Source organism: Excalfactoria chinensis, chromosome 4 (assembly GCF_039878825.1).
Source record: "Excalfactoria chinensis isolate bCotChi1 chromosome 4, bCotChi1.hap2, whole genome shotgun sequence".
NCBI lineage: Eukaryota > Metazoa > Chordata > Aves > Galliformes > Phasianidae > Excalfactoria > Excalfactoria chinensis.
The window spans coordinates 37,889,386-37,912,723 of record NC_092828.1 but is presented as its reverse complement, the minus strand read 5'-3'; the positions used below and the strand labels follow the sequence as shown (position 1 = coordinate 37,912,723).

Here is a 23,338-nt window from a genome sequence, read left to right as displayed (position 1 = left end):
ACACAGAATAACCACTGACATACTTGCTGCAGACCCACAAGCCATTCGTGCAGCTGAGATCAACCCAAAGAGGCTCAATTCCCAGCACCAGGGAAGGCCACAACTGTTGTGCCCCGCTGAGGAGCCACAAGAACTCTACTGCCTCAGGCAGCCACCACAGAAATGCAAAAACACCAGACCCAGAACTGCCCCCATACTGAGAAGGCAAAGCCCTCTCTTCCTCCCCGGTGCCCCTCTTTTACTCTTTTTTTCTTCTTTATAGGTCGCTTACTAACAGAAATAGCATTAAAACCGCACACAGCGATACTGCAAACTGCAAGCGTCCCCCCCTCCACACTCCTCTAAAATGCCAGGAGTACGCATGCGCACACCGCGCTGCGCAGGAAGGCCCTACGCAGGCGCCGCGCTCACTGCCTTCCTCTCAGAGCGCATGCGTAGCCGGGCGCTGCTTTCTCCCCGCCCGCCTGCGGCTGCGGCCGCTTAGTGCGTAAACAAAGCGGTGCATGCTGGGGAGCGGGGATTGTTACGCGCTGTGAGAGAGCGCCTCCATCTTAAGCGCTGAGCGCGTCGCGGCGGCGGTAGCGGGATGGCGGCGGACAGCCGGGAGGAGAAAGGTACCTGGGTCTGCAGGTGGCAGCCAGGCGCTGGGTTCAGGGGGCGGTACGGGAGCTTGTTCTCTGTTCGAGCCATCCGTCCTTCGCGGGGCCTGTTTGGTTGGTGGTGCTGGGCCTTCGCTCTGGGAGCGGCCGTGAGAAGAGCTGTGGGGGCAGGAGGCCCTGCCTGGGGGTGGTTTCTACGGCCTGAGGATGTGGCGCGGCCGCTCCGTGTGGACAGGCGCTTCTGGGGGCACTGAAACGCTGGAGGTGACAGGGCCCAACCGGGACAAGGTGACTGGGGTTGGAGACGGAGGGCAGCGAGCTAAGCCGTGCTCATCAGTGTGGGCACTTCCGAGCTGGAGGCGTCTGATTTTCTACAGCTGTACTGGGAACCATGGCCGTGTTTCTTTTTTCTTTTTCTTTTTTGGGGGGGGGGGTTGGGGGTTGCTGTCAAAGGCTGCAATCAATTCAACGAGCAGAAACTGCCATTAGGTTATTCCTTTGGTGCTTTCCCATTGGTTTCACTGCCCTTATGGAGCCGCTGAAGGTTACTAGGCGCTATGGGTAAATGCATTTGAAATCAGCAAATTTTTCCAGGGCAATGTATATTCTGAACGTTTAAAACTTACTGTGTGGAAGCTTAAGTGATCCACATGTTTCCTTTGATGTTATCTTTTATATATGTTATATACTTCACCAAATTGACCTTAAAGGTATAAAAGCTAATAGGAGATTGCTGACTTGACAGATTATAGCAGTTTTCTGTAAAAGGATCACTGGTGGTGTGGGATGGTTTGCATCATTTTGGATTTCTGTGGAATATACATTTCCCATAAACCTTCTTGCAGTCTGTCAGATGTTTTTGGCCATATCTTGGGACGGTGAAAATTTGCTGTGTTTAATGTTTACTGTGAAACAAGATCATGTTTAAAATTACTACTAGCTTTTGATTGAGCTGATGAATAAAAGTATTTTTGTTTGATTCTTATCTTTATTGTAAAACTGGGGAGATTAGATGCAATTATCTGCTTTGCAACAGACTCGAGGTGTCATTGTAGTAAAGCAGTGAAATTGAAGTATTCACTATTAACTTCCTACTTTCAATTCCTATAACCATTTTCTCTATCCAGGCTTGCCTGTTATCGTTGTTGTGAGGATATGTTATTTTTTCTTCATTTTTTTTCTTTTATTCACTGATAGTGATAAAGTAATGAGTAACAGATGAGAAGCTTTTTTGTTTTGTGTTTTAATTTGCTTTTTAGTTTTCTACCCTCTGAAAGGGCTGATACTAACTAGATGTTAATGCACGTTTATTTGTAACTTTGTTTCTGCTGTAAATGTGATATTATTTTTATACTCTTTTTAGGAGAGAAATGCTGTTTCACTGCTTAGGGAAAGTGGAAATAAACATCACTTACCCTTTGAGTTTTAAATTGCCTGGTCTTATCCCCTCTGTTTGCAAATTCAGATTCTTGTTTGGACCCTTCCTTGAATAGATCTAACTCTTTTGTCCAGCAGAGGAAAAACACTCTCCCCAGGTTACTTTCCTGCTGTTTCAGGTGAGTTAAATTTGTTCATGGAGGGATCCAACACATCCCGGAGTCAACATAAGATGAGTTGCAGGAGAACCCAGTTGGGAGTGTCTGTAGTGAAATGGACCCATGCGGACCTTCCCCCTTCAGCAGAGATGAACTGTAAGAAATCTGTCCCTCTATTGTTTTCCTGTTTCTTTTTTTGTGCTTTTCTTGATGCTTATCTTGATCTCTCTGAGATAATTTGTCTGATCTGATTGAACACTGACAGTTGAGCGAGTGGAATCATTTTATGGAAGGCATTTGAGCAGTGTACCTGATGTAGGTGCCAGGTAGTAGCTGTGTGGTCACGCTGCCTTTTTGCATCAGCAGGCTGCTTAATACATCTGGAAATTTCTTAGGAGTCAAATGCATCACAGAAGGGGGTGGGGGGAACATTTCCTTCTGACCTTGGGGTATTTTTTTAGGGTTCTGACTATAAATCAGGCCTACCTAATCCTGAAAGCATTTATCAGAGAGTCTGTATCAGACTTCCTTATTCCATAGAGTTTTTATTATTTTCTCACTTGTTTTGGAACCAATTTTTAACATTTCTGAATAAAACTAGGTTAGCTAGGTTAAATGTCTTTTCCACAAGTACACTATTGCCTTCCTGAAACAGAAACCAAGCTGAGTATCAGTATTTGTGATCTGTGATGGGTGATACATTTAATTCTAGAACACGTATTTTTCATTAGCCTCCAATAATAAAATCTTATGTAGTGAACTTGCCTAGTCTTTTGTGGGGAAGCATGATGCAATCCCGGACATTGCAAACCGTGTTTAGCAGTTGCACAGCCATCAGCCTGTCCCTTAAATTTCTGATCATTAACAGCAAGAATATTGTATCTGGATGTATAGCATCTGCAAAGCATAAAGGTTTGCTCCTGAAAGAATTACGATGTAACTTTGTGTTACCTTTGAATGTCCTTTGCATGCTGCCAGTGAAAACCTTAACCTTCTCCACCACCTCCTTTGCATCATGGAGAGCAGCTGTGCAGTTGGTTGACCACTTCTACATTCCCTTGCCACGGGAGTGCCAGGAGGGAAGCTAGAATATGGTGATTCTGGTGTATGTAGAAGAGAGGAGCTTATAAAAGTCACTTTTCTTTCTGATGTGGGTTATCTTTTTCTAATACCAAGCTGTAAAACTTGTCTGGTGTTACAGCTCAAGGTTTTGGTATAAAGAAGCTATCAAACTTGGAATGACTTTCTTTACTGCTTTATCCCAGTTTTGGCCTGCACAGGAATCCTGGCCATCTGTCTGCTTCTGTTTTCTAAAGCAGAAAATAAAACCACTGACAGCAATGTAGAGTGAGAGCTCAAAATTGTAGAAATTAGGAGAAACAATATGAGGCTGCAAAGTTAATACTTGCTCTATTATTTTTCCTTTTACATGCTAAGGCTTAGTCCAGTCTTATTCTTAATGTGATTAGAATACTGATTTGCTGTCTCCCATCCACAAATCCTTTTACTGGAATCACCACATATCCCCTCTGGTTTCACTCAAGTGAAACATCTGGAAGCAGTGACAAGTTTTGAAAGTTATGTGGCAAGTCCAGTCATTTAATGCTTCTAGAATGAATTTCTAGCCCCCTTTTGATCAAAGTGAATCAGTTATAGAGGTGTTTTTTTTTTTTCTTTTTTTGTAGCAATTCAGAATTAATTATGCAGCAAATCTGTTTTTCCACTTTTTTGTTGGGATGACCCTAGCTTATGTTCTTTCTATTAAATTATCTTGTCCTTTTATGGCTTCTTCCTTGGAGGTATATCACAAAATTCCCTTCGTAACACAGTAGCGAGAACAAAAATATTAGGACAGAAGAGTGGGAATAATTTAAGGTGCAAGACCTTCAGAATTAGGAGTAGAAAGGTCCTTCCACTTTGCTGATGGCACTCAGACTGTATCCCAGTCTCTTGCTGTTTTTTGTTGTTTTTATTTTTGTTCAAATTTTGTACAGGCTTATTTATTAAGCTTCCATTTATAGGTCAGCTTTCCTGCAAAGTGTGGTGTGAGGAGCCAAGCTGGACCTTATTCAGAGACCTAAATGCATCCTGTGGCATGTTTTAATTCTTCTATTGGTTTTACTCAATCCATGCATCTAAGCAAAATTTTGGAAAGGATAAAGTCGAGAGAACTTTTAATTTTTGCTCTGTGGCAGATCTGTAAAGGAAATGTTCTGTTTTCTAAATACTGCTTTTACTGTAGTTTGCATCTTCAGACTCTTTATAGTTGTTCTTAACTTTTTTGTTTTCAGATGGTGAACTAAATGTTCTGGATGACATTTTAACTGATGCTCCTGACCAAGATGATGAGTTGTATAACCCAGACAGTGAGCAAGATAAATGTGAGAAAAAGGGTATGTGACTTTTGCAGTGGAGGTCTTATGTAAAAGATGTAAAAAGAGAAAAAAAAAATGTCTTGCTATTGTTAAGACTTTGAGTAACAGGTTTTAGAACCTGATTCAAAGAGCTAAGGAGTCCAAAAAGTCTTCCAAGGGAATCTGCTCTTTCACCTGACCTTGCAAACAAGCATTTAACTAGGCTACCTTTTGCCTCAGAAGTAACTGTGGAGTCTGCATTGTCATGAGTGTATTTGCTGTTAGAAAAGTCTGTGGTATTTGCTTTAATGAAGTGAAATGGAGCAAGGGGATCCACAAGTCTTGTTCTGGCTCAGTTGTTAATATGGCTTTAGGCCAGTAATGTTTCCATATATAACGTTTAGAAAACACCTACCAAAACCTAAGGGAAGTAGTTGCTCTTTTAAAGTGTTATGCAAGTTTTACAGCATCAGCTGTTCTGTACAAGCCTTTCTGAATGTTGTTACTGAACCGAGTGCAACAGGGCATTTACCAATAGTAGAGGAAGCAGGAGTCTCTGTAGAGAGGTTCAGGTTTGTTATACAAATAACATTAAGCTTGATATCTCTTCTTATTTAAGGATCAAAAAGAAAAAGTGACAGGTTGGAAAACGTTGAAAGCAAGAGACAAAAACCTTCTGTGCATTCATCGAGGCAGATGATGCCAAAGCCTCCTAGTTCATCAGTTAGCAATAACAAGAGAATAGTGACTACAAAAGGAAAGCCAGTATCAGAATACAAGAATGAGGAGTACCAGAGGTCTGATAGAAACAGGCGCCCAGATGGTGATCGAAAAACACGCGTGTCAAGCAGTTCCAGGGATCCTTATAAAGGACAACCAGAAAAGACGTGTCTGAGGAAGAGGGATATTGACAGAAGGGCAAAGTCTTCCACACCAGATGGTTCAGAGGTATTAAATGTTCTTGCTGCCTTATAAATAAAACAACTGAGACTTTTATAAGGCACGTTCTCTTAGGACTGTGTTTGCATCCTAACAATGTTATGTGACCACTGATTCGCTTTTTCTTTAAACATCAGAGAATCAGACATGATTTGGATAGAAGACCAAGCAGGTCCAGCCATTCTTCTAAAGAAGAGGTTAACTCTGAGGAATATTGTTCAGACCATGAGACTGGTAGCAGTGGCTCTTCTGAACAAGGCAATACAGAAAACGAGGAGGAAGGAATGGAAGAAGAAGAAGATGATGAAGGAGAGGAGGATGAAGAGGTGGAAGAAGATGGGGAAGAGGATGAAGAAGAGTATGAACAGGATGAGAGAGATCAGAAGGAAGGAAATGACTACGACACACGAAGTGAAGCCAGCGATTCCGATTCTGAATCTGCCTCTTTCACAGACGGGTCAGTCAGATCTGCATCTGGTTCAGATGCATCAGGTAGGTGACATTTAACATTCTGATCTGAAGCACTTTGCCATTGAGAGTTTAGCTAATTTTAAGGTACTGATCAATGAATATGTGTAAAGTAATCTTTAGCAACAAGTCAGTAAGATCTGAATATTGAAATATTCTAGGGAAGGAAGAATCTGACTGGAAAGTGATTTCTCGTTATACTAGTACTTGCAGGTACCAGGATTTCCATGCTGAAGATTCATATTCTTGATTGTTTGGACCTTGTTATTCAGTGCTTTGAGATGTTAGTTTTTTTCATAGTTAGTAGTTTCTCAGTTAATATTTTCCTCATGGCTTTATTTGCTATGCAGTTCATCTTAATGGAGATAAACTATTCTCTACTCATGTAGATGATTGACCAAGTAAACTGGTGCAGTAAAAGCACTGTATTCACCAGAGAAGGTATGATGTTAGGTAGCTGAGCAATGTCTGCCTTCTGTACAGCAAGTTTGAATGTAAGTTGAAATTATTAGCTATTAAGACAAACATAGAGATGTTTTGAGCAAAAACTAAGAACAAATGCTTCTCAGTCATTTAGTGTAACTGGTGCTGAGTTACAGATAGGAAATGTTAATGACATAAATACTGCATTGTTTGGAGGATTTCAGGTTCACACAAACCTGTTTTCTGAGTGTAGCTGAACATTCTTTCCCTTAGTTGTTTTTATATACGCAGACATAAAGGATTTGGATCAAGTAAGCCTTGAAAAAGATTATTGTAATTGCTGTAGAGTGGAGAAACTTCAATACAGTCTAAATTTTTCTTAGAAGAAAGAGACGTACTGTATTGTTGAGTTTCCTTCTCTTTAGCTTCCTGATCTAAAGTCTTCATAGGCAGTTTTCCTGCTTAATATCTGTGTTTTGATTCAGCTTTGTTTGGAATTATTAAACAGAACAGTGTAACCTAAAGACAAGTAAATATGTAATAGTTGTTCTGAAAAGGTCTGTAGCATTACCTGTCTTTTTCTGGAGTGCAAATAAGTGCTACAGTGTTTTGTTTTCATACTTCTTGACGTTTTGTTAAGCTTTGAGCAAGTAAGTCCACGTCTCTGTCAGAGTTTGTGCTCTGTAAATTTTGCTGAAGAACTAAAACCACCCTTATGTGAAACCTAAGAGATTAGTTCTGTCTTTCAACTTTGCATGAAATTTCTAGGTTTGTGGCATTTGGCTTTTTTGTGAATTAAAAGCTTTTGCATGTACAGAAAAAGCAAATGCTGCTTTGGGTGCAGCAACTAGGATTTTAATGTGTAAGCTAAGTGCTAACTTTAAGTTTATGAATACTTGCCTGTTTCGGTACTTTGCATCTAAATTTTGCCTGTTGCGTAATGATGAAAATGATGCTATTATATGGTATTTTTTTTTTTCTTTTTTTAGATGAGAAAAAGAAGGAAAGGAAGAGAGCTAGAGGTATCTCTCCAATTGTTTTTGATAGAAGTGGAAGTTCTGCATCAGAATCCTATGCAGGTATTCTTTTCTTTTATTGCTTGTTGTCCTGACTTGCATCAAGTCTTAATGAGTAGTCTGAAATAAACGTAACTGGCTGTAGAGATTTATGGGGTATGTAGCTTTGTATAATTCAGTATTGACTTCTGGCATGTTGTGTGTGGGTACCTTTGGGGGAGGTGGAGGTGGAGGGGGAAGGGAGGTTGTGGGCTTTCTTGTTAATTTAATGCTATTCTGTTGCTTAAGTGGAATTTTCACTTTTTTTTAAAACTTGGAAGATGATGATTCAGTGACTAGTTTTCTGAGTAGGAAACTGTTCAAATACTATTTTAAAAAACAAACCCAAACCAAACGACCCAAAATCAACCAAACAATTAAAACAAACAAACAAACACTCGTGCACATGGAACAGTATCTTTTTGTGTGTGTGGGTGCGCGCCAGAAAGCATAATTTGTCATGAATGAAAATTGTATGTGACAAGGCTGTAGAAATTGTATATTATCTCTATTAAGGCTCAATCTGAACAAAATGTACTTTGGCTAAACACAGGTTCAGAAAAGAAGCATGAGAAATTATCATCTTCCGTTCGTGCTGTCCAAAAAGGTATCATTTAAATTTGAATTTTTAATGCATGCCCCACAGCAAGCCATTGTCTCTGTTCATTAAATTATATGTGAATAGTAATGTTCCGATATAAAGCCTTTTGAGCCTGTAACTGTGAGCATAATGAGTAAATCTTGAGCTAATTTTGCATGTGTTGAGAGTGTAATGCAAAAATTTCAGCATTTTTTCCTCATCACGGAAGTAACAAAGCTAAAAATGAGGTGCTTCCATGTAAAAAGAGGACTGTATCATTAATATCTATTGGAGGATTAATGTTGATATATGTGTTTCCTGATATTCATTTAGAGAGTCTTAAGAAAGGAAATAAGTCCTATATATCGGAACATCACTAAATCCTGCTAATTTTAGTTTTTTCTTTACTTGAATCTCTCAAGTTTTAGTTTGATTTCCCTTGGCATTTTGTACTATACAGCTTAGATTTCAATTTTCAAGTTGGGTGGTTGACTGTTTTGATCCATAGGTAGGAATGGGGTGGGATACAGTCTGTTTTGAAGGAGGCAAATAACTATCTACACTTACAGCAACATTTTTGAAAGCTGAATTTTTACAGCTGAATTTATTTTACACTTTTTTTTTTTCCAGACCAAACAAGCAAACTTAAATACATTCTCCAAGATGCAAGATTTTTTCTCATCAAGAGTAATAACCATGAAAACGTTTCACTTGCTAAAGCAAAGGTATGTTAATTTTTCTTGAAACTCATCACATTGAGTATATTCGGACACAGCTTACTATAAAACAAGTGTACTGGGGTGTGTGTGTGTGCCTTTTTCATTACGTCTTGGTGGTGGTGATGATGAAAGCTAATGCTTCCTGATGATTTTGGGGTAGCAACTCTGCTTCCACTGTAACCCAGGGAAGTTTCTAGGCCACCAGACACTGTTTGTGATAAAATTAAAAAGGAGCCTTAAGCCATGAGTGAATGAGCTTAATCTGACTCTGAAACCAGTGAATAGCTGGTTCAAGAAAGTTTTGAAAGCTAGTCTCCTTTGCTCAGTGCCTCTCTGAGGTACTTCGGCCTGATGGTATGTTCTGAATGAGTCTACACTATTCTTCTGTAAAACTGATCACGTTAAGGTGACCAGTTGTGAAATACAGTGGATATATGCAATGTTGTTGCTTTTTCATACAAAACATTAATTCTAGTTATTCAAAAGAATTGAGAATAGTCCTTGTAATCAGTACATTGTATTTGTTTCAGATGTTTGGGAAAATGATTTTGTCTTTTTTGAAAATCTGTTTTTATTAAAAAAAAAAAAAGAGGTATTGTAATAACTGTAATCAGAATATGGTTTAGGGCAGGTGGTAGTCTTGCATAAATCCAGCACTATGGGTCTCCCGGTTCTGTTAATTTTGAGGGAGCTTCCATTTTCGGTATTATGGTACTTTGTAATTTGCACTTTGTGTTAGACCTTTCTCAGTGATCAGATAAGTTTTATACATGGTAACAGGATAGTCAGTGAGAATGTGGGATCTCTGGTGCTGCTGAGATTTGGAATCTGTAGTGTGCAGGTAGATTTTTGCCTGAGAGTAGCATTGCTTAGAAGCTGCTGGTAGAAATAGTTTGGATGATCTGCCACCATGGCTGCTGCTTCCTTAGGGGCAGAATTTCATTGAGTGGAGTAGTACACATTCCTTATTGGAGCATAGGGTTTCTTGTTTCTCTGGGTTTCCTCTGTGAAATCTTGGCAGTGTGATATTACCTGCTGTTCTGTCTGTATCCATCAGCTGCTGTAGAGGCAATGTTTAGTTATGTTACAGAAGCAGAACAGAAAGGATTCGTAAGTATTTAATGTTGTGTGATTCACAGCATTTTTCAGTTGACTTTTATGTAGCCAGTGCAAGTTGTTCTGTCTAGCTGTGTGCTTTCGCAAACAAACCTAAAGCAGTGAGCATCTGACTAAAAGTGAGTAAGAAAATAAATAGTTTTCTGGTGACTATTCCAATGAATTGGCTTATCATAAGGTCAGGCAAGCAGTAATTGAGCACAGCGTAGGACATAAAAACCTGTTATTCCCTGTCCTTTCTTTTTGTCAAAGACCAGTTTCTTTATCTACTAGAAAATATTCTGAGGCTGAAGCTTGAACACAGTAAGCAAGCATAAGCTTCTCTTCTGAACTTGTTCTGAGAAATGGAATGGGGAGCTGAAGTTACTGTAGACTAGTGCAGCAAACTAGCTATTTTATAGCTGTGTTGCCTAAAAGCAGGTTGAGGGTTTTTCTGTATGTGGCTGCAGAAGTGTCTGGAGGAAGTTAAAAGGTAGGAATTAGCCAGTGAAGATGTGGGATGCTGAACATACTATTTTGAGTTGTGTTGCTAGTTTGATATATTGGTCCATTGTCTTCGATATCTGCCCATTTGCTAAAAGAACTTCAAAGCCTGCAAGATTGCCTCTGCTAATCTGTCAGGCCAACAGGGTCATTCGAGTCTGCCTGTCCACCTTTCATTTATATAGGTCATTCTGAAATTAATGCTTCCTGTTTATTTCCGTGGAAACTACCACAGAGCACAGTACTACTATTTGATAGAGCAGATGTTCAAACGAAAAACCCTATTGTTCAACACACTCACAGCCATTAGCTTTGCATTTTTGCCACCAATGAACGTAAGTCTGCATGCTGTTCTCATACAGATCTGTGCCAGCAGAGGTGACCCACTGTTGCCACTGCTGAAACGCAGCACACACTGCCTCACTGTGCTCATGACCACTGTTTGGTCTCTATCAATGTTCAGCAAGCATTGATGAATGTCAAAGAGCATCATTTTTTGTGCATGGAGGTATTTATAACGATCCTTTGCTTCCTGTACTCTTCTGTGTAAGACACCATTTTGTCACACTGTCTCTCTGCTGCTGTGTTGCACAGCAACAAAACGTAATGGGATGTTGGTCTCTGTTCGGTCTCTGCTGCCATAACCACCATCTGCCTCTGGTGTTGTGGGTCAAAATCACAAAATAGGAGGCTCTACTTTTGGAGCATTCCTCATAGATGCTGCTTTTTTTTCCCCCCGATATCTATATTTTCTTAAAAAATACACAAGCTCCCAAAGTCACTTAAAACGCATCTTAAAAATCCTGAAGACAGATGTAGCCATCTATCTGTTGTTACAAATGAAACCTGATAAGTGGTCAGTGCATCTACAGTGTTCAAAAAAGACAAAGCAACTTTTTTCCGTAAGTTTTATTATGAGACAGGCTAAAAGTGTTTTCCAGAAGAACTGATGTTAACATTACCATTCTCTTTTGATTGTCTTTTATCCCTGAACACTAGCTTGGTCTTGTTTTTTTTTTCACCTAAGCTATGTTCTTGAAATCTTTTGTTTTGTTTTAGGGAGTTTGGTCAACCCTTCCAGTGAATGAAAAAAAGCTTAATGCTGCATTTAGATCAGCAAGGAGTGTTATTTTGATATTTTCTGTAAGAGAGAGTGGCAAATTCCAAGGTAAGGGAGATAAGCTTTTAGTAAGGTAAGTGAAAGTGACATTTTGTGTGGTAGCTTTTCTGTTGTTACAATTGCTGTGAAATCCCTAGGATTTGCAAGGCTGTCTTCAGAATCCCATCATGGAGGATCACCTATACACTGGGTGTTGCCTGCGGGAATGAATGCAAAAATGTTGGGAGGTGTCTTTAAAATTGACTGGATTTGTAGGTAAATAATCGTTCATTTATGTTTCTGTTTATTAACATTGTTATAATATCATTTATTTATGATAGTAAATCTACTTTCTATCCTTCATGTACCCACGCCGTACGTTATTGAGCGGGATACTCAGATTTGTACCTGTCATACAAATATTTTTTGTTGTCCATTAATTAGCTTAGAGATTTTTAATGCTCGAGTGTTTTCCTTCACTCATCTCTAACCCTGAAACTAGGAAAGTGTATTCTGAAGTTCTTGCAACTGATTGCTTGGTAGACAGCTGTGGCAAACAGCCATCCTTGCAGGATGCTTTTTCCTATGTTCATCTAATATTCATCATTTGGCTAAAGAAAGGAAATGCTAGTGTTTTAAAATAATGTGAGATAAGTAGAGACATTTGCATTATGTATAGGATGTGAGCAGTATGTTCATCCCTATAATTGAGTTAAACTGAAAAAGTTACAAGTCTCTGCACGGTTGCATGAGCTCTGGTGCTGGCAGAAAGTAAAAATGCAGAGTTTTCACTTATTGTTTAATTATAGAAAGATTGAGATTGGAAAGAACCTTAGGAAGTTTCCTACTCTAATGTCAAAGATATTTTACCTTGAGAGTAATATCGTGTGCTCTGGGTTTTATTCCAGTGACATTATTATAAGAAGTACATGAAGGTACTCTGTCTCATAGAGACTGGTCAACATATTTAGATTGTACTTGTTTATTTTTGCACAATCTCAATGTTTTACTAAGACAAGCATTTTTGAATGAGACCTACTGCAATGTTAACTAGGCTGTCATAGGATGGACTATACCAAGTGAAATCTTCAGTTCTTCTGGTACTAATAGATTCATTCAGATACCTACTAGTACAAAGGTTAACAGAATTATTATGCTATGTCATATTGTATGAATGATTATTTTAAAATATGAGGGCAAAACTGTAAATGATACCACTTGCATATTTAGGCGTGAATTGCCGTTCACTAAGTCTGCTCATCTGACCAATCCTTGGAACGAACATAAGCCGGTAAAGATTGGACGTGATGGACAGGTTTGTTAATGTTGTTTTTTGTTTTGTTTTGGTTTTTGTTTAATAATTCACATCTTCTAGTTCTTGTTCAGTTTGTATATAGAGGTTTGGAATCTCTTTAGATCACTTACTCATTGTTAGAGTACTGTGACAAAGGCATTCATCTGATTTCTAATGCTGCTGGGGAAGAAGGAAAATGAAGACCAAAGAGTGATTATGTTCTTTCTGCCTTTGTGAAAAACAAAGTTTGATGCTTCAAAACTGATGTTTTGGGATTGAAATGTAATATGTCATGGATTGTATGGTGTGCAAATCCGTATAGCATGATAGCATGCTTTTTTTTTAAAAAAAAAAAAAAAAAAAAAAGTTCTGATATTTCCAGCTGTGTTTTTCATTGCATTTTTCCTTTCCCTGTTTCTCCTGTTTATCTTAGGTCATAGGCACTACCATAATTAGACGTATGCTAGTTAGTTGTTATTGGGGTGGCTTATTGTCTTGTCAGACATACTAGAGTGCAGGCATGTTGCTGCCATAATCAGGTAACCCAATCTTGATTTAGAATAATGGGTTCTGCTTTCCAGAGGCAAGATGGAAGTATTATAGTCCCCTTTCTAAATGGAATAACGTATACTTCATTTGTTATTTTTGCTCATAGACACACTCACTTTGTTGGGTAGTAGAAGTAAAGTAGTATCTTCTGTATTGTTCAAATTTAGTGGGATCTTTCTTAAATGATCAAGGTATGATCAAGGTTTTATATTATATTGGTGCACTTTGCCAAAGAGTTGCAGTCTAGATGTGAGTTTTTAATTATTCATGATATCGCTGTACTGTGAGATACTGGACAAGCGCTGTCTGATGTTTGCTTTTCTAGCTTTTCAACTTGGGTTATTTCTTGAAGTGGTTGTCGCTTATCTGTTTACATTTTGTTTAACCCCTAATGGATCTCTATTCTGAGGATGTTTACTCTTGCCCCTAGAACTCACGTGAGATTTTTATATCTACAGCATACTTCCCAGGACGCTCCTCAGGCCTGCTAGTCACCAGGTTGAAGAAAGCACTTTCTTCAATTGTTTTGCAGCTGTTTCCTGCTGTCTTCATTTAATAGCCTCAGGTTTTTGTACCAGAAGTGGTGGTCAACAAATTTCTCTGTCCTTTCTTCCAAGCAACTCAGTGTCACTCTCCTTCTTGTAGCTTTTGTTCTCCATATCCCACAGATTTCTCCTTTTTTCTTAGTTTGAACAGTCACAACCTGTTCAGTCATTCAGTAAAAGGATTGTTCTATTTGTGCGGTTATCAGTGTTGCATCCTTTGAAGATTTATCTGTTCTACTCTCCCTGTACCCCTGTCTTTATTTTTCTTTTTGTAAAGACGAAGGGATCAGAACTATACCCCAGGAGTAGGTGGAACATGAACTTTCAGTGTGGTATAATGATTTTAATGATTTTCTTGTTCTCTTTTCCTTTCGTAATAATCCTGACGTGTGATTTGCTTGTTCTGACTGCTGCCAAGTGTTGATCTAGTATTTTCATGGATCTGCCAATTGCTGACTGAGTAACTCTTTTTTTGAGTGGTAAATAGTCAAGTTCATTAGGTCGTGGATTTTTATGTGAAGCCAGGCTGGATTTTTCTCCTTCTACATGTGTTGCTTTTCTGTCTGTAGTAGGTGATCATTTTCTTTATGGTGAAAAACAGTCCTCTGATATTGTAGCAAAACAGTGATGTGGCCTGGATGACTAATGGGAAGATGTGGTTGCCCCGAGAGTTGGACTGTTTTATGAAAAGTTTAAGTAGCTCTTAAAGAGCGGAAGGTAATGTAAGTGAATGTTGCTCTGTCTCTGATGCTGAGATCTAAGGTGTTTTGTTTTTTAGGGGATTTTGTTTAAATATGTATTATAATGTAATTGAGGAGAGTTTCTTATTTCGGTTTATAAACCACTACTGAACTTCTAACTAATTGTAGGAAATTGAGCCGGAATGTGGAACCCAGCTTTGTCTTCTGTTCCCTCCTGATGAAAGTATTGACTTGTATCAACTCATTCATAAAATGAGGCACAAGAGAAGAATGCACTCACAGCCCCGATCAAGAGGACGACCATCTCGTCGAGACCCCGTTCGGGACGTGGGAAGGTTAGAAACGTTCTTTGGACTGATAATAGGCACATGTATCAGAATAACGTGATGGAGGAATGTGATTCGTCAAAGCTTTCCCTGCGATAAAGAAGAGAGAAAATCCTCAAATCAAGCTGCATGGACAAGTTTGTGGCTTCATTGAGGATTTCACATGATTTCCCGGTCTGTCATTATTCAAGAGGAAAATGGGGATCTTTGCTTTTGCAGAGGAAAAAAAAAAAAGTTCTTAAAGTACCATCTAGTTTAGACTAGATAATTTATTGAGATATTGCAATGTGTAACACTAGCTGTAGGTAAGCTTGAATTTATTATGAGGAGGCTAGATGGAGAGAAGGATATATTTATATGCCAAAAATGTGTTAATATCTTGTAAAAGCCTTTTCTTTCAGGTGTGTCTCTGGATAAGCCTTATCAAATATGGGACTTTTATAAGGAGCACTTATAATTTTTCAGAAGATGCCGCCTCATTTTGAGGATAAAATATTTAATTTATTTTGATATTCAAGAGGAGGAGCATTATTGGGACTGTTTCAAATTGTGTCACCGTGCTGTGTTAACCCCATTGCCAGATATTCTCTAACATGTAACCACTGAATTCACACATCTTGCTGAGCTTCTGAAAACAATAGGTTCTTTCCAAAAGGGGATCGAGTGGCCCTTGGAGACCCGGCAACAAACCAACAGGCTGTTGCTGTGTCTGTATATACAACCTTTCCAGATGCTGGCAGTACCTGTGGACTTAAAGTATTTTTAGAGGATCGACATGGTTATTGATCACTGCTATATGAACTTAACATCATTTTCCAGGAAAAAAGGGGGTGTAACTTGTTACAGAATTGGAGAAGTCTTTGCAAAGAACTGATATTAGCCCTTCTGCCAAACACCTTTTCCCTGTGCAGCCACTTTGCATACAGACTGATGTATGATTTGGGCTGAAACCTTTGGTTAAGTTTCCTCTTTGTGGAAACATCCTGTGGTAGGTACAGATACCCAACAAGAGTCCCCATTTCCTTGATCTATAAAAAAAAAGGACACTAACGAGTAGGTAGGAGGAAACCTGGCAGCGTCCCCTTATTTTTGGCTTTAAAGGACTGAACACCAAGATGGCTTGTGAAGTTAAGCTAAGAGGTTTCCAGTGCAATAAAGTATATACAAGTGAAGGTTTTGCAATGGACTGCAAACTATACATATAACAGCACCACACCTTCTCATGCCTGCCAGGGCCTCCATTTATGTATGTGGCTTACAGCTAAAAGTCAGTAGTTGGACTACTATATGAACTGTTTCTATCATATTTTATACCGGTCGTAAATGCACTCTCAAAACTACAAGAAAGCGGTATGTTTATTCTTTACACCAGCTTTTATTTTTCTTGATCTGATTTTATTGTAGATGCAACTGTTTTGGTTTCTGGGCTTTTTTGCTCTTAGTAAAATATCTTCTTTCATTTTAAAGAGCTTAGTAATATAATATAGTGGGTTATAGTGGTATAGTGGGCTTTAAAAACTGAAATTGGGAAGGGGGAGGAGAAATGGCTCTTCATAAAAAGAAAGCTTGCTACTCAGCATGCAGTTTGCACAGTAATTTATCATTACAAGAAAGTATTAATTTGTTGTCTTTGTCATAAGTTATTTTATCGCTCACTGGGGAGGGAGGGAGGGATGTGTAACTGATTTGTGTTTAGAAATGTTTCTGTGTTAGCATTGTAGTCTCCCATTAGTGTTTATGTTCCTTGACAAAGCAGCATTAGCAGCTAGCTTTTGGTTCTGTATTAAACCTAACAGAGACTGAAATTTAACTGTTTTATAAACAGGCTTCCTCCCTGAGAGTAAGATTCTCAGATAACTGTTCTCTTACAGAAAAGGTGAAATGTGTAGAAGAGAGCCCTAAGTATTTTAATTAGGGAGCTTAAGTTTTTGTAAGCTTCCTCTTCTAATTGCACTGATGCATTACTGATAAATCGCTTAGAACAGAAGTCGTTAGAAATGTCATTGGCCTGCCTAGCTAAACAAGCTACAGTGCAAGAAGCCATTTCACAAATGATGTGCAATTTTATTTAAAAATGTATGAAAATAAGCCTCTTATAGAACCTTCACCCCATAGATGGCAAGTGTAGTAATATTTGTGCCTTTTGACTAAGTAGATACTTTACCATTTATTTTAACTAGATTTAGAAGTGCAAATTCTCTTGTCCAACAGACTAGTGCAGATTATAGAGTGGAAGGTATGTTAAAGCATGAGATGAAATTGTTACCTTCTGTTTGTTGCAAAGGTACCAGTGGGTAGAGTTCCTTTCCTAACTATCGAAGCACCTGTAGCCAGAAAGTAAAATAGGAAGGGGGTATTTAATTTGACTGTTGTTCTTGATTACTTGAGTTTGTACTTAAAGCTGTGGAATGTTTTGAACTGGATGGAATTCAGAATGGTTAAATGGAGATCCTGGGCAGCTCAAAATATTCCTTTGAGGTATTCTGCTGTGCCAAATGCTCCAAACAAGCTTGTTTAATCTCTGATATCTAATTTGTGTAGGCGTCGACCAGAAGATTATGATATTCATAACAGCAGGAAGAAACCAAGGATTGACTATCCCCCTGAGTTTCACCAAAGACCAGGTTAATATCTTACTGTGAAGATTTCTGCGCGCCAGTTCACAAATATTTTCTAGTGCATCCTCATAAATTCTAAAAGTGAACTTCTGATGTGGCTGGGATAAAATATAAAATAAAATTAAAAAAAAAAAAAAAAAAAGTACAACTAAAAGCAGCAGCAACAACAAAAAGGTTTGTCCTGAGTGCTGCCTTTGGGTTTAACCCACCTCTTGCAGAATCTATGTGGCACTATATTGGTTTGAGAGAGAAATAAGTTATTCTAGGTTGTGCCCTTTTAAGAATCTCACAGTTGTGTAAATTTTTGTGCATGATCCACTTAAAAGCCTTTATATGGTTAGCTGAAATGCCTACCCATCACTAGAATTAGTTTAAACTACTTGTCAATGCAGTAGTTGTCGAATTAAAATGTTTATCAGAAATTTCCAGCTGAAAAAGTCAGCTGAGGTTGCCTGAATAGCAGGTTTATTTAGGTATATTTCAGTTGTTTTTTGTTGTTTTTTAACAAACTAGACATGAGGAAGGGGGAAAAAAACAACTTTTGCTGCCTTTATGAGGGTCTAATGTGGAAATTTTGTTACTTTCCAGAAGAGTGTTTGCAATGGTAGCTAAACAACACTGGGAATATTGCAGATTTTTTTATTTTTCAGAAAGCAAATAGTTTAAAATGGTCAGTTGTAATCTGCATAATCATGCTTCGCTGTTATTGGGAATGTGTATCCCATTATTTCAGTAGTAGATCTCTAAATCTTTCTTAAGAATCTGCTTTTATCTGTCCAGATTGACCGCAAATTTAGCATTCTTTGTAAAAAGTGTTGTTGCTTCCTGGCTTTTCAACACCATTATTTAGAGTACAGAACAAAAATGTAAAATCCAGTGAAACTCAAAGGCATTATTTCGTTAGCAGTATAAGTTCGTGTGGTGTTTTGCACTATTTTGCATAGCTGTAAAAAGTTTACATTCCAAACTGTAACAGTTCTTTATCCTGTGAGGCTTTTACCTTTTACCGTGTTTGTTTTTAATTTTCTGTATAACTGTGATCAAGACCTATTAGTAAATTGGTCTTAAGAACTGCTGGGAATAGTAGGATTCTAGGTTGTTAAGTAGCTATGGCCATGTGGTGACTGTCTGGGCAGTACTCCTCAAGCTTGTGGGCATTCCCAATTCATTTGAATAAAATGCCAAGTCTTTGTTTGCATAGGTATTCCTTTACATGGTTGTACTGTGTGCAAGTTCCTAAGAGTGTGTGTATATAATATATGTAAAATATATTTTTGTTACTATATTATGCTGTTATTTTTGTATTGTCTACAAGAAATTGTAAGTTTTCTATAGTTATGTTGAAACTGAATACAACGGGTATTACGCTGTAATACCTGTTACAATTTGGTAGCTGGATAATAGATTTTAATAAGTATGTATTTAAAGATTATTATCATGAGATGGTAAATTAATACTGCTTGATGTTTGAACAGGGTATATAAAGGATCCCAGGTATCCTGAAGTAGACAGGTAAGGTGTGTTCATGCTGTTCTTTTTATGTCCTGGTAACTTGTCCACATGGATATTGTGAATTTAGTTCTGCAAATTTTTATTCCCAACAGACGATTTTCAGGAGTTCGACGAGATGTGTTTTTAAATGGGGTAAGTTTGTGCATACTGATTTTTGGGGGAACTTCTTATATTCAGCTTTCAGCGCTTCTGAAGAACTCCTGTCACAAATATTAATATCCCTGTCTTTCATTTTAGTCCTACAATGATTATGTGAGGGAATTCCACAACATGGGACCACCGCCACCATGGCAAGGAATGGTTTGTGTCTTGTTCAACTTTGCCTTTTTCTGCAAAGCATGGCTTTTCTGTACCCTGCTATAGGAGCCTAGTAAATCTGATCTGTGCTCAACCCCTCCCTTTTCCTAAAATATATCTGCTCTAACTGTGTAAAATTTATCTCAACTATTTCTATTTCAGCTTTATAGTCTGTCATTCTAGTTAGTAGTACAGCAGTGGGAATCTGACTAATCGTAGACCTACCAGACTCTTACTTTTAGCCCATGTTGGGATGTGACAAAATTTTGTGTTCAGCTACAAATTTGTAGTAATGGGTTTTCTTTCAGACAGTAGCTGTATCAGAACTGGACCTGCTGCATAGGATCATGGCATGTTGAGGTGTTATACAGTGGTTTGGTTTTTGTTAGGGCAGTGAAGCGTGTGGAAAAACAGCCAAGCATACTGAATGGCAAAATAAGACATGCTGTATAGCATCCTTCACTGCAAAGCATTTATTTCCCTGTCCAGATGAGCATATATGTATGTACAGTTATGTACATTGAAATTAACTGATACTAGCACTTAAATTCAGTTTTGGTTTCTTCATTCAGTGAGGAAAAAGTCATTGTAGCAAGTTACTTTGTTATGGCCCTGAGTGAGGGTCATGATTTTGAGTAACTGTAACAAGTCTGGCTTTTGTGTATCTTGTGAAAGCAAAAGTCTTTGCAGGATATGAAAGTACCTCTCATTTTTGTTCAGCTGAGACACAGCTCTGACTTCTTACAAATGAGAGAAATGAACCAAGTTGTGACACTGGGAGGAAAATGGTTTGTCAAGCTAAACCTCTAGATTTTCTTGTCATTTTTCCCCTTTCCATTCTGCATGCTGCATAAATATCCTAAAAGCCAGTGCTTCCACCTACTTCTTTGGTGAGCAGGAATGCAAGCCAAGATGCTTCAGTAATATCTGAAAGAAAGGCTTTGATCATTTAAAGAAATGGAGCAGAACAGCAAATAGATGCCTTGTTTTAAATAATAATAATACTGTAAACTAGCATTTTGATGAATAGTTTGCCTTGCAGAGTACGCTCATTCATGTAAAAAAATATGTATTTGTAGGCATGGCACTGAAAAGAATTTGAGAATGTACTAGTTTGGATAAAAATTTTATAGATCATTATAAAAAAACTATAGTTTACAGAATTAAGTAGCAAAAGTTTACCTACAATATCATCTTAAGGTAGGTATGGGAAGAGGTAATATTTTGGGTCTGGGCAGGATTGAAAAATCAGTGGTAGAGCAGTGATAAAGCATGCACTCTTCATGAGAAGTAATCTGTTACATCTGATCACAGCCTAGTAATTGTGTATTTAGGTGTCTGTATTTTCACCTGAATGAAAGTAACCTCCGCTCTGTATTCCCTGCACTACACCTTATGTACACAACTTTGTTTTGGAACATTAAACAGACTGCCTTTAACTTTCTTGTAGCCACCGTATCCAGGTATGGAGCAGCCACCACACCATCCTTATTATCAGCACCATGCACCTCCACCTCAAGCTCACCCTCCATACTCAGGACATCATCCTGTACCACATGAAGCAAGATATAGAGACAAACGAGTAGTAAGTGTCCAAAAAGACAAGGGAAGACAAGTCTGCAGACTAGGTTAGAAATTGGAGGAATGTGGGGTGCAGATGTAGATAGCCTAACCTGAAACATGTTGACTTGGAAAATACAGATCTTAAAGTACAGTTTTCTTTTGAAATATATCTAGTCAAACTATGAGTTATTTTCAGTGCTGTTGAGAAGCCTCTCTTCCAGGTCATGTAGAAGCAAAACATTACCAAAATGTGGTCTTGAAGTGACCAGTCTGCTTAAAACGGCATCCAGTTGTCAAGCTGTGAACCCCTTGTTGAAGTGCAGTTTAAATAAGGATGTGGCCTTCTGTAATTGCATGCAAACATGTACAAAAAGATACTTTTCCATTAATGGAGAGTTCTTAAAGGCACATGAAAAATTTTGAGCTGTCCTCTAAAGCTGCTTAGCTTTCAGGTCTCTTGTTGGTATCTGACATTTGAACTCCATCTTACTCTACTTCATGCACACTAGAAACACAGATGTATGGTGCTGCCCTGAAGATGAGAGAAGAAACTTGTACTGATGGATGCATGTTTTCAGTTGATGTTGTTGCTGTTGTTGTTTTGTTTTTAATTATTATTTTTATACTGGGCTTTCCCAAGAGTTACAGCCAGTCCTGTGGATAAGGACAGAGGGAGGGGATTTTCATCTGGCAAAGAAAATAAACAGCTGTCCTTTCATCACAGCACGACTATGACATGAGGGTAGACGACTTTCTTCGCCGCACACAAGCAGTTGTCAGTGGTCGGAGAAGCAGGCCTCGAGAGAGGGATCGAGAGCGGGAACGGGACCGGCCTAGAGATAATAGAAGAGACAGAGAACGTGACAGAGGCCGTGATAGGGAAAGGGAGAGAGAGAGGATTTGTGACCGAGACAGAGACAGAGGAGAAAGAGGTAGATACCGAAGATAATCTGTCTGGAACCAGTGCTCACTTGAAACAAAAAGAGCTTGTATTTTTTTGTGTGTTTACAAGTAGTACATCTTATTTTCAGCTGTCTACTTAAAGTTCATTGTGTAGAAGGATTTATAATGACTCTCTTTATTCCAAGCATGCAGTGAACTGTGAACTGGAAAAACTCAGTTTGGCCAAAAATAGAAAACGCAAAGCTGACACTTGACAATTCTATTGGAGCAGAATGGGAAGCAGTCAAGAATGTATATATTGATTAATTCTCAATGAGTGTTCATCTACTTAGTAACTTCATTCTAGGTTTTTGAATACTGATGGAAAACTGCCTTTTTTTGTTTTTTGTTTTTGGTTTTTTGGTTTTTTTTGGGTTTTTTTTTTTTTTGCTTTGATGTTTTCTTCCTATAGTTTCACATGGTTCTGTGGGAGAATGCTGCTATCAAGTATGCAAATATTAAGTATGATTTTTGACTGAATGGTGGTGCCATAGCAGCTTTCTTCTTTTCTTCTTGTTTTTAACTGTCTGTAAAGTCAAGTGTTTTTTCAGTCGTCAGTAATGAAAGCAATATTAAAAAGACAATATTGATACCTAATTTTTAACCTTTTTTAAAGAAGAAAAAAAAAATCTTCCTGTGTTCAGTAACATTTTGGTCAATTATCTTGTCTAGTCTCCTTCCAAAATGTACACGTTGCTTGGAATGTTCACAACCTGCGTGTGTGGAACAGGAAATATTGCTGTATTCTACATTGCTACCATTATTTTTTTTTATATAAAAATAAATTGGTAACTGTTGAAATGGTTAAAGCTCCAGACTGAGTTTCTTGATCTTCTAAGTTTGCCTGCTTTCCTAGAATGTGGCTGTTCTAGGAAGGTATTGAGAAAATTGTTTAAAGGTAATTGCAATAGTTATAACTGATCAAGAAGCTTGAAACAAACAGGTAACTGCTTTTTCTGTTTCCTCAGTGAAGTAGTTGATTAACACAGCTCATGCAGCTAATCAAAGTTAAGGTCACAGTATCACAGTATCATGCGAGTTGGAAGGGACCTTAGAGATCATCGAGTCCAACTCCCCATATTTTTAACTTAAAATGATCTCCGTGCTATTAATAGGCTGTTCTCAGACATAGTCATACCTCTCCCATGTCTTCCTTGTACAGATTACTGCATCACTTGTTATTTCTTGCAAATAGAAAGTATTTGAATCTAGATGCCAATGGTATAGAACTGTGAAGAAAGATAGAAGTCATAGAGGATATTTCTCACTTTCTGCAGTAGTTTTCTAGTTCTCAAAACCTGCATTTGTAGCACTGCCTTTATGGGCTTCATAATAACCTTTATTTTTTATTTTCTGATTTAATTAAGTCAGGTTATAGCACATTCTTTGTAGTGTTCCAGCTCTGCAACACTGTATGCTTTAGCTGTATTAACAAACTGCAGTATAGTATTTGCCAGTGTCACAGTTGTCGAAACAGATGGTTTTTTGGAACTGAGAGTGGTTTGGGCTTTATTTCAGTCTATGCATGTATAGTAAACATGAGGAAGAATTGTGATCTCCACATAGGAATGTTCTTTAAATGCCTCAAGAAGTTTAACATCTTTAACTCCCTCAAATTTAT

The 23,338-nt window shown here is 38.2% G+C and overlaps 1 protein-coding gene across 2 annotated transcripts; it reads left to right on the top strand.

Moving 5' to 3' along the window:
• The first annotated feature begins 430 nt into the window (after nt 1-430).
• YTHDC1 (YTH N6-methyladenosine RNA binding protein C1) lies at nt 431-22,524 on the top strand. 2 transcript variants are annotated; one of them, XM_072334174.1, is made up of 18 exons: nt 431-614; nt 2,156-2,290; nt 4,426-4,527; nt 5,108-5,436; nt 5,565-5,919; nt 7,308-7,397; nt 7,927-7,980; nt 8,584-8,678; nt 11,331-11,439; nt 11,529-11,646; nt 12,601-12,685; nt 14,628-14,794; nt 17,327-17,409; nt 18,879-18,915; nt 19,008-19,047; nt 19,153-19,215; nt 20,663-20,797; nt 21,500-22,524. In XM_072334174.1, exons 1-18 carry the CDS (start codon nt 587-589, stop codon nt 21,722-21,724), a joined length of 2,250 nt encoding a protein of 749 aa, XP_072190275.1. In that variant the 5' UTR covers nt 431-586; the 3' UTR covers nt 21,725-22,524. The 2 variants fall into 2 exon arrangements, with proteins under 2 accessions (XP_072190275.1, XP_072190276.1); XM_072334175.1 differs by lacking the exon at nt 7,927-7,980.
• The last annotated feature ends 814 nt before the right edge of the window (nt 22,525-23,338 follow it).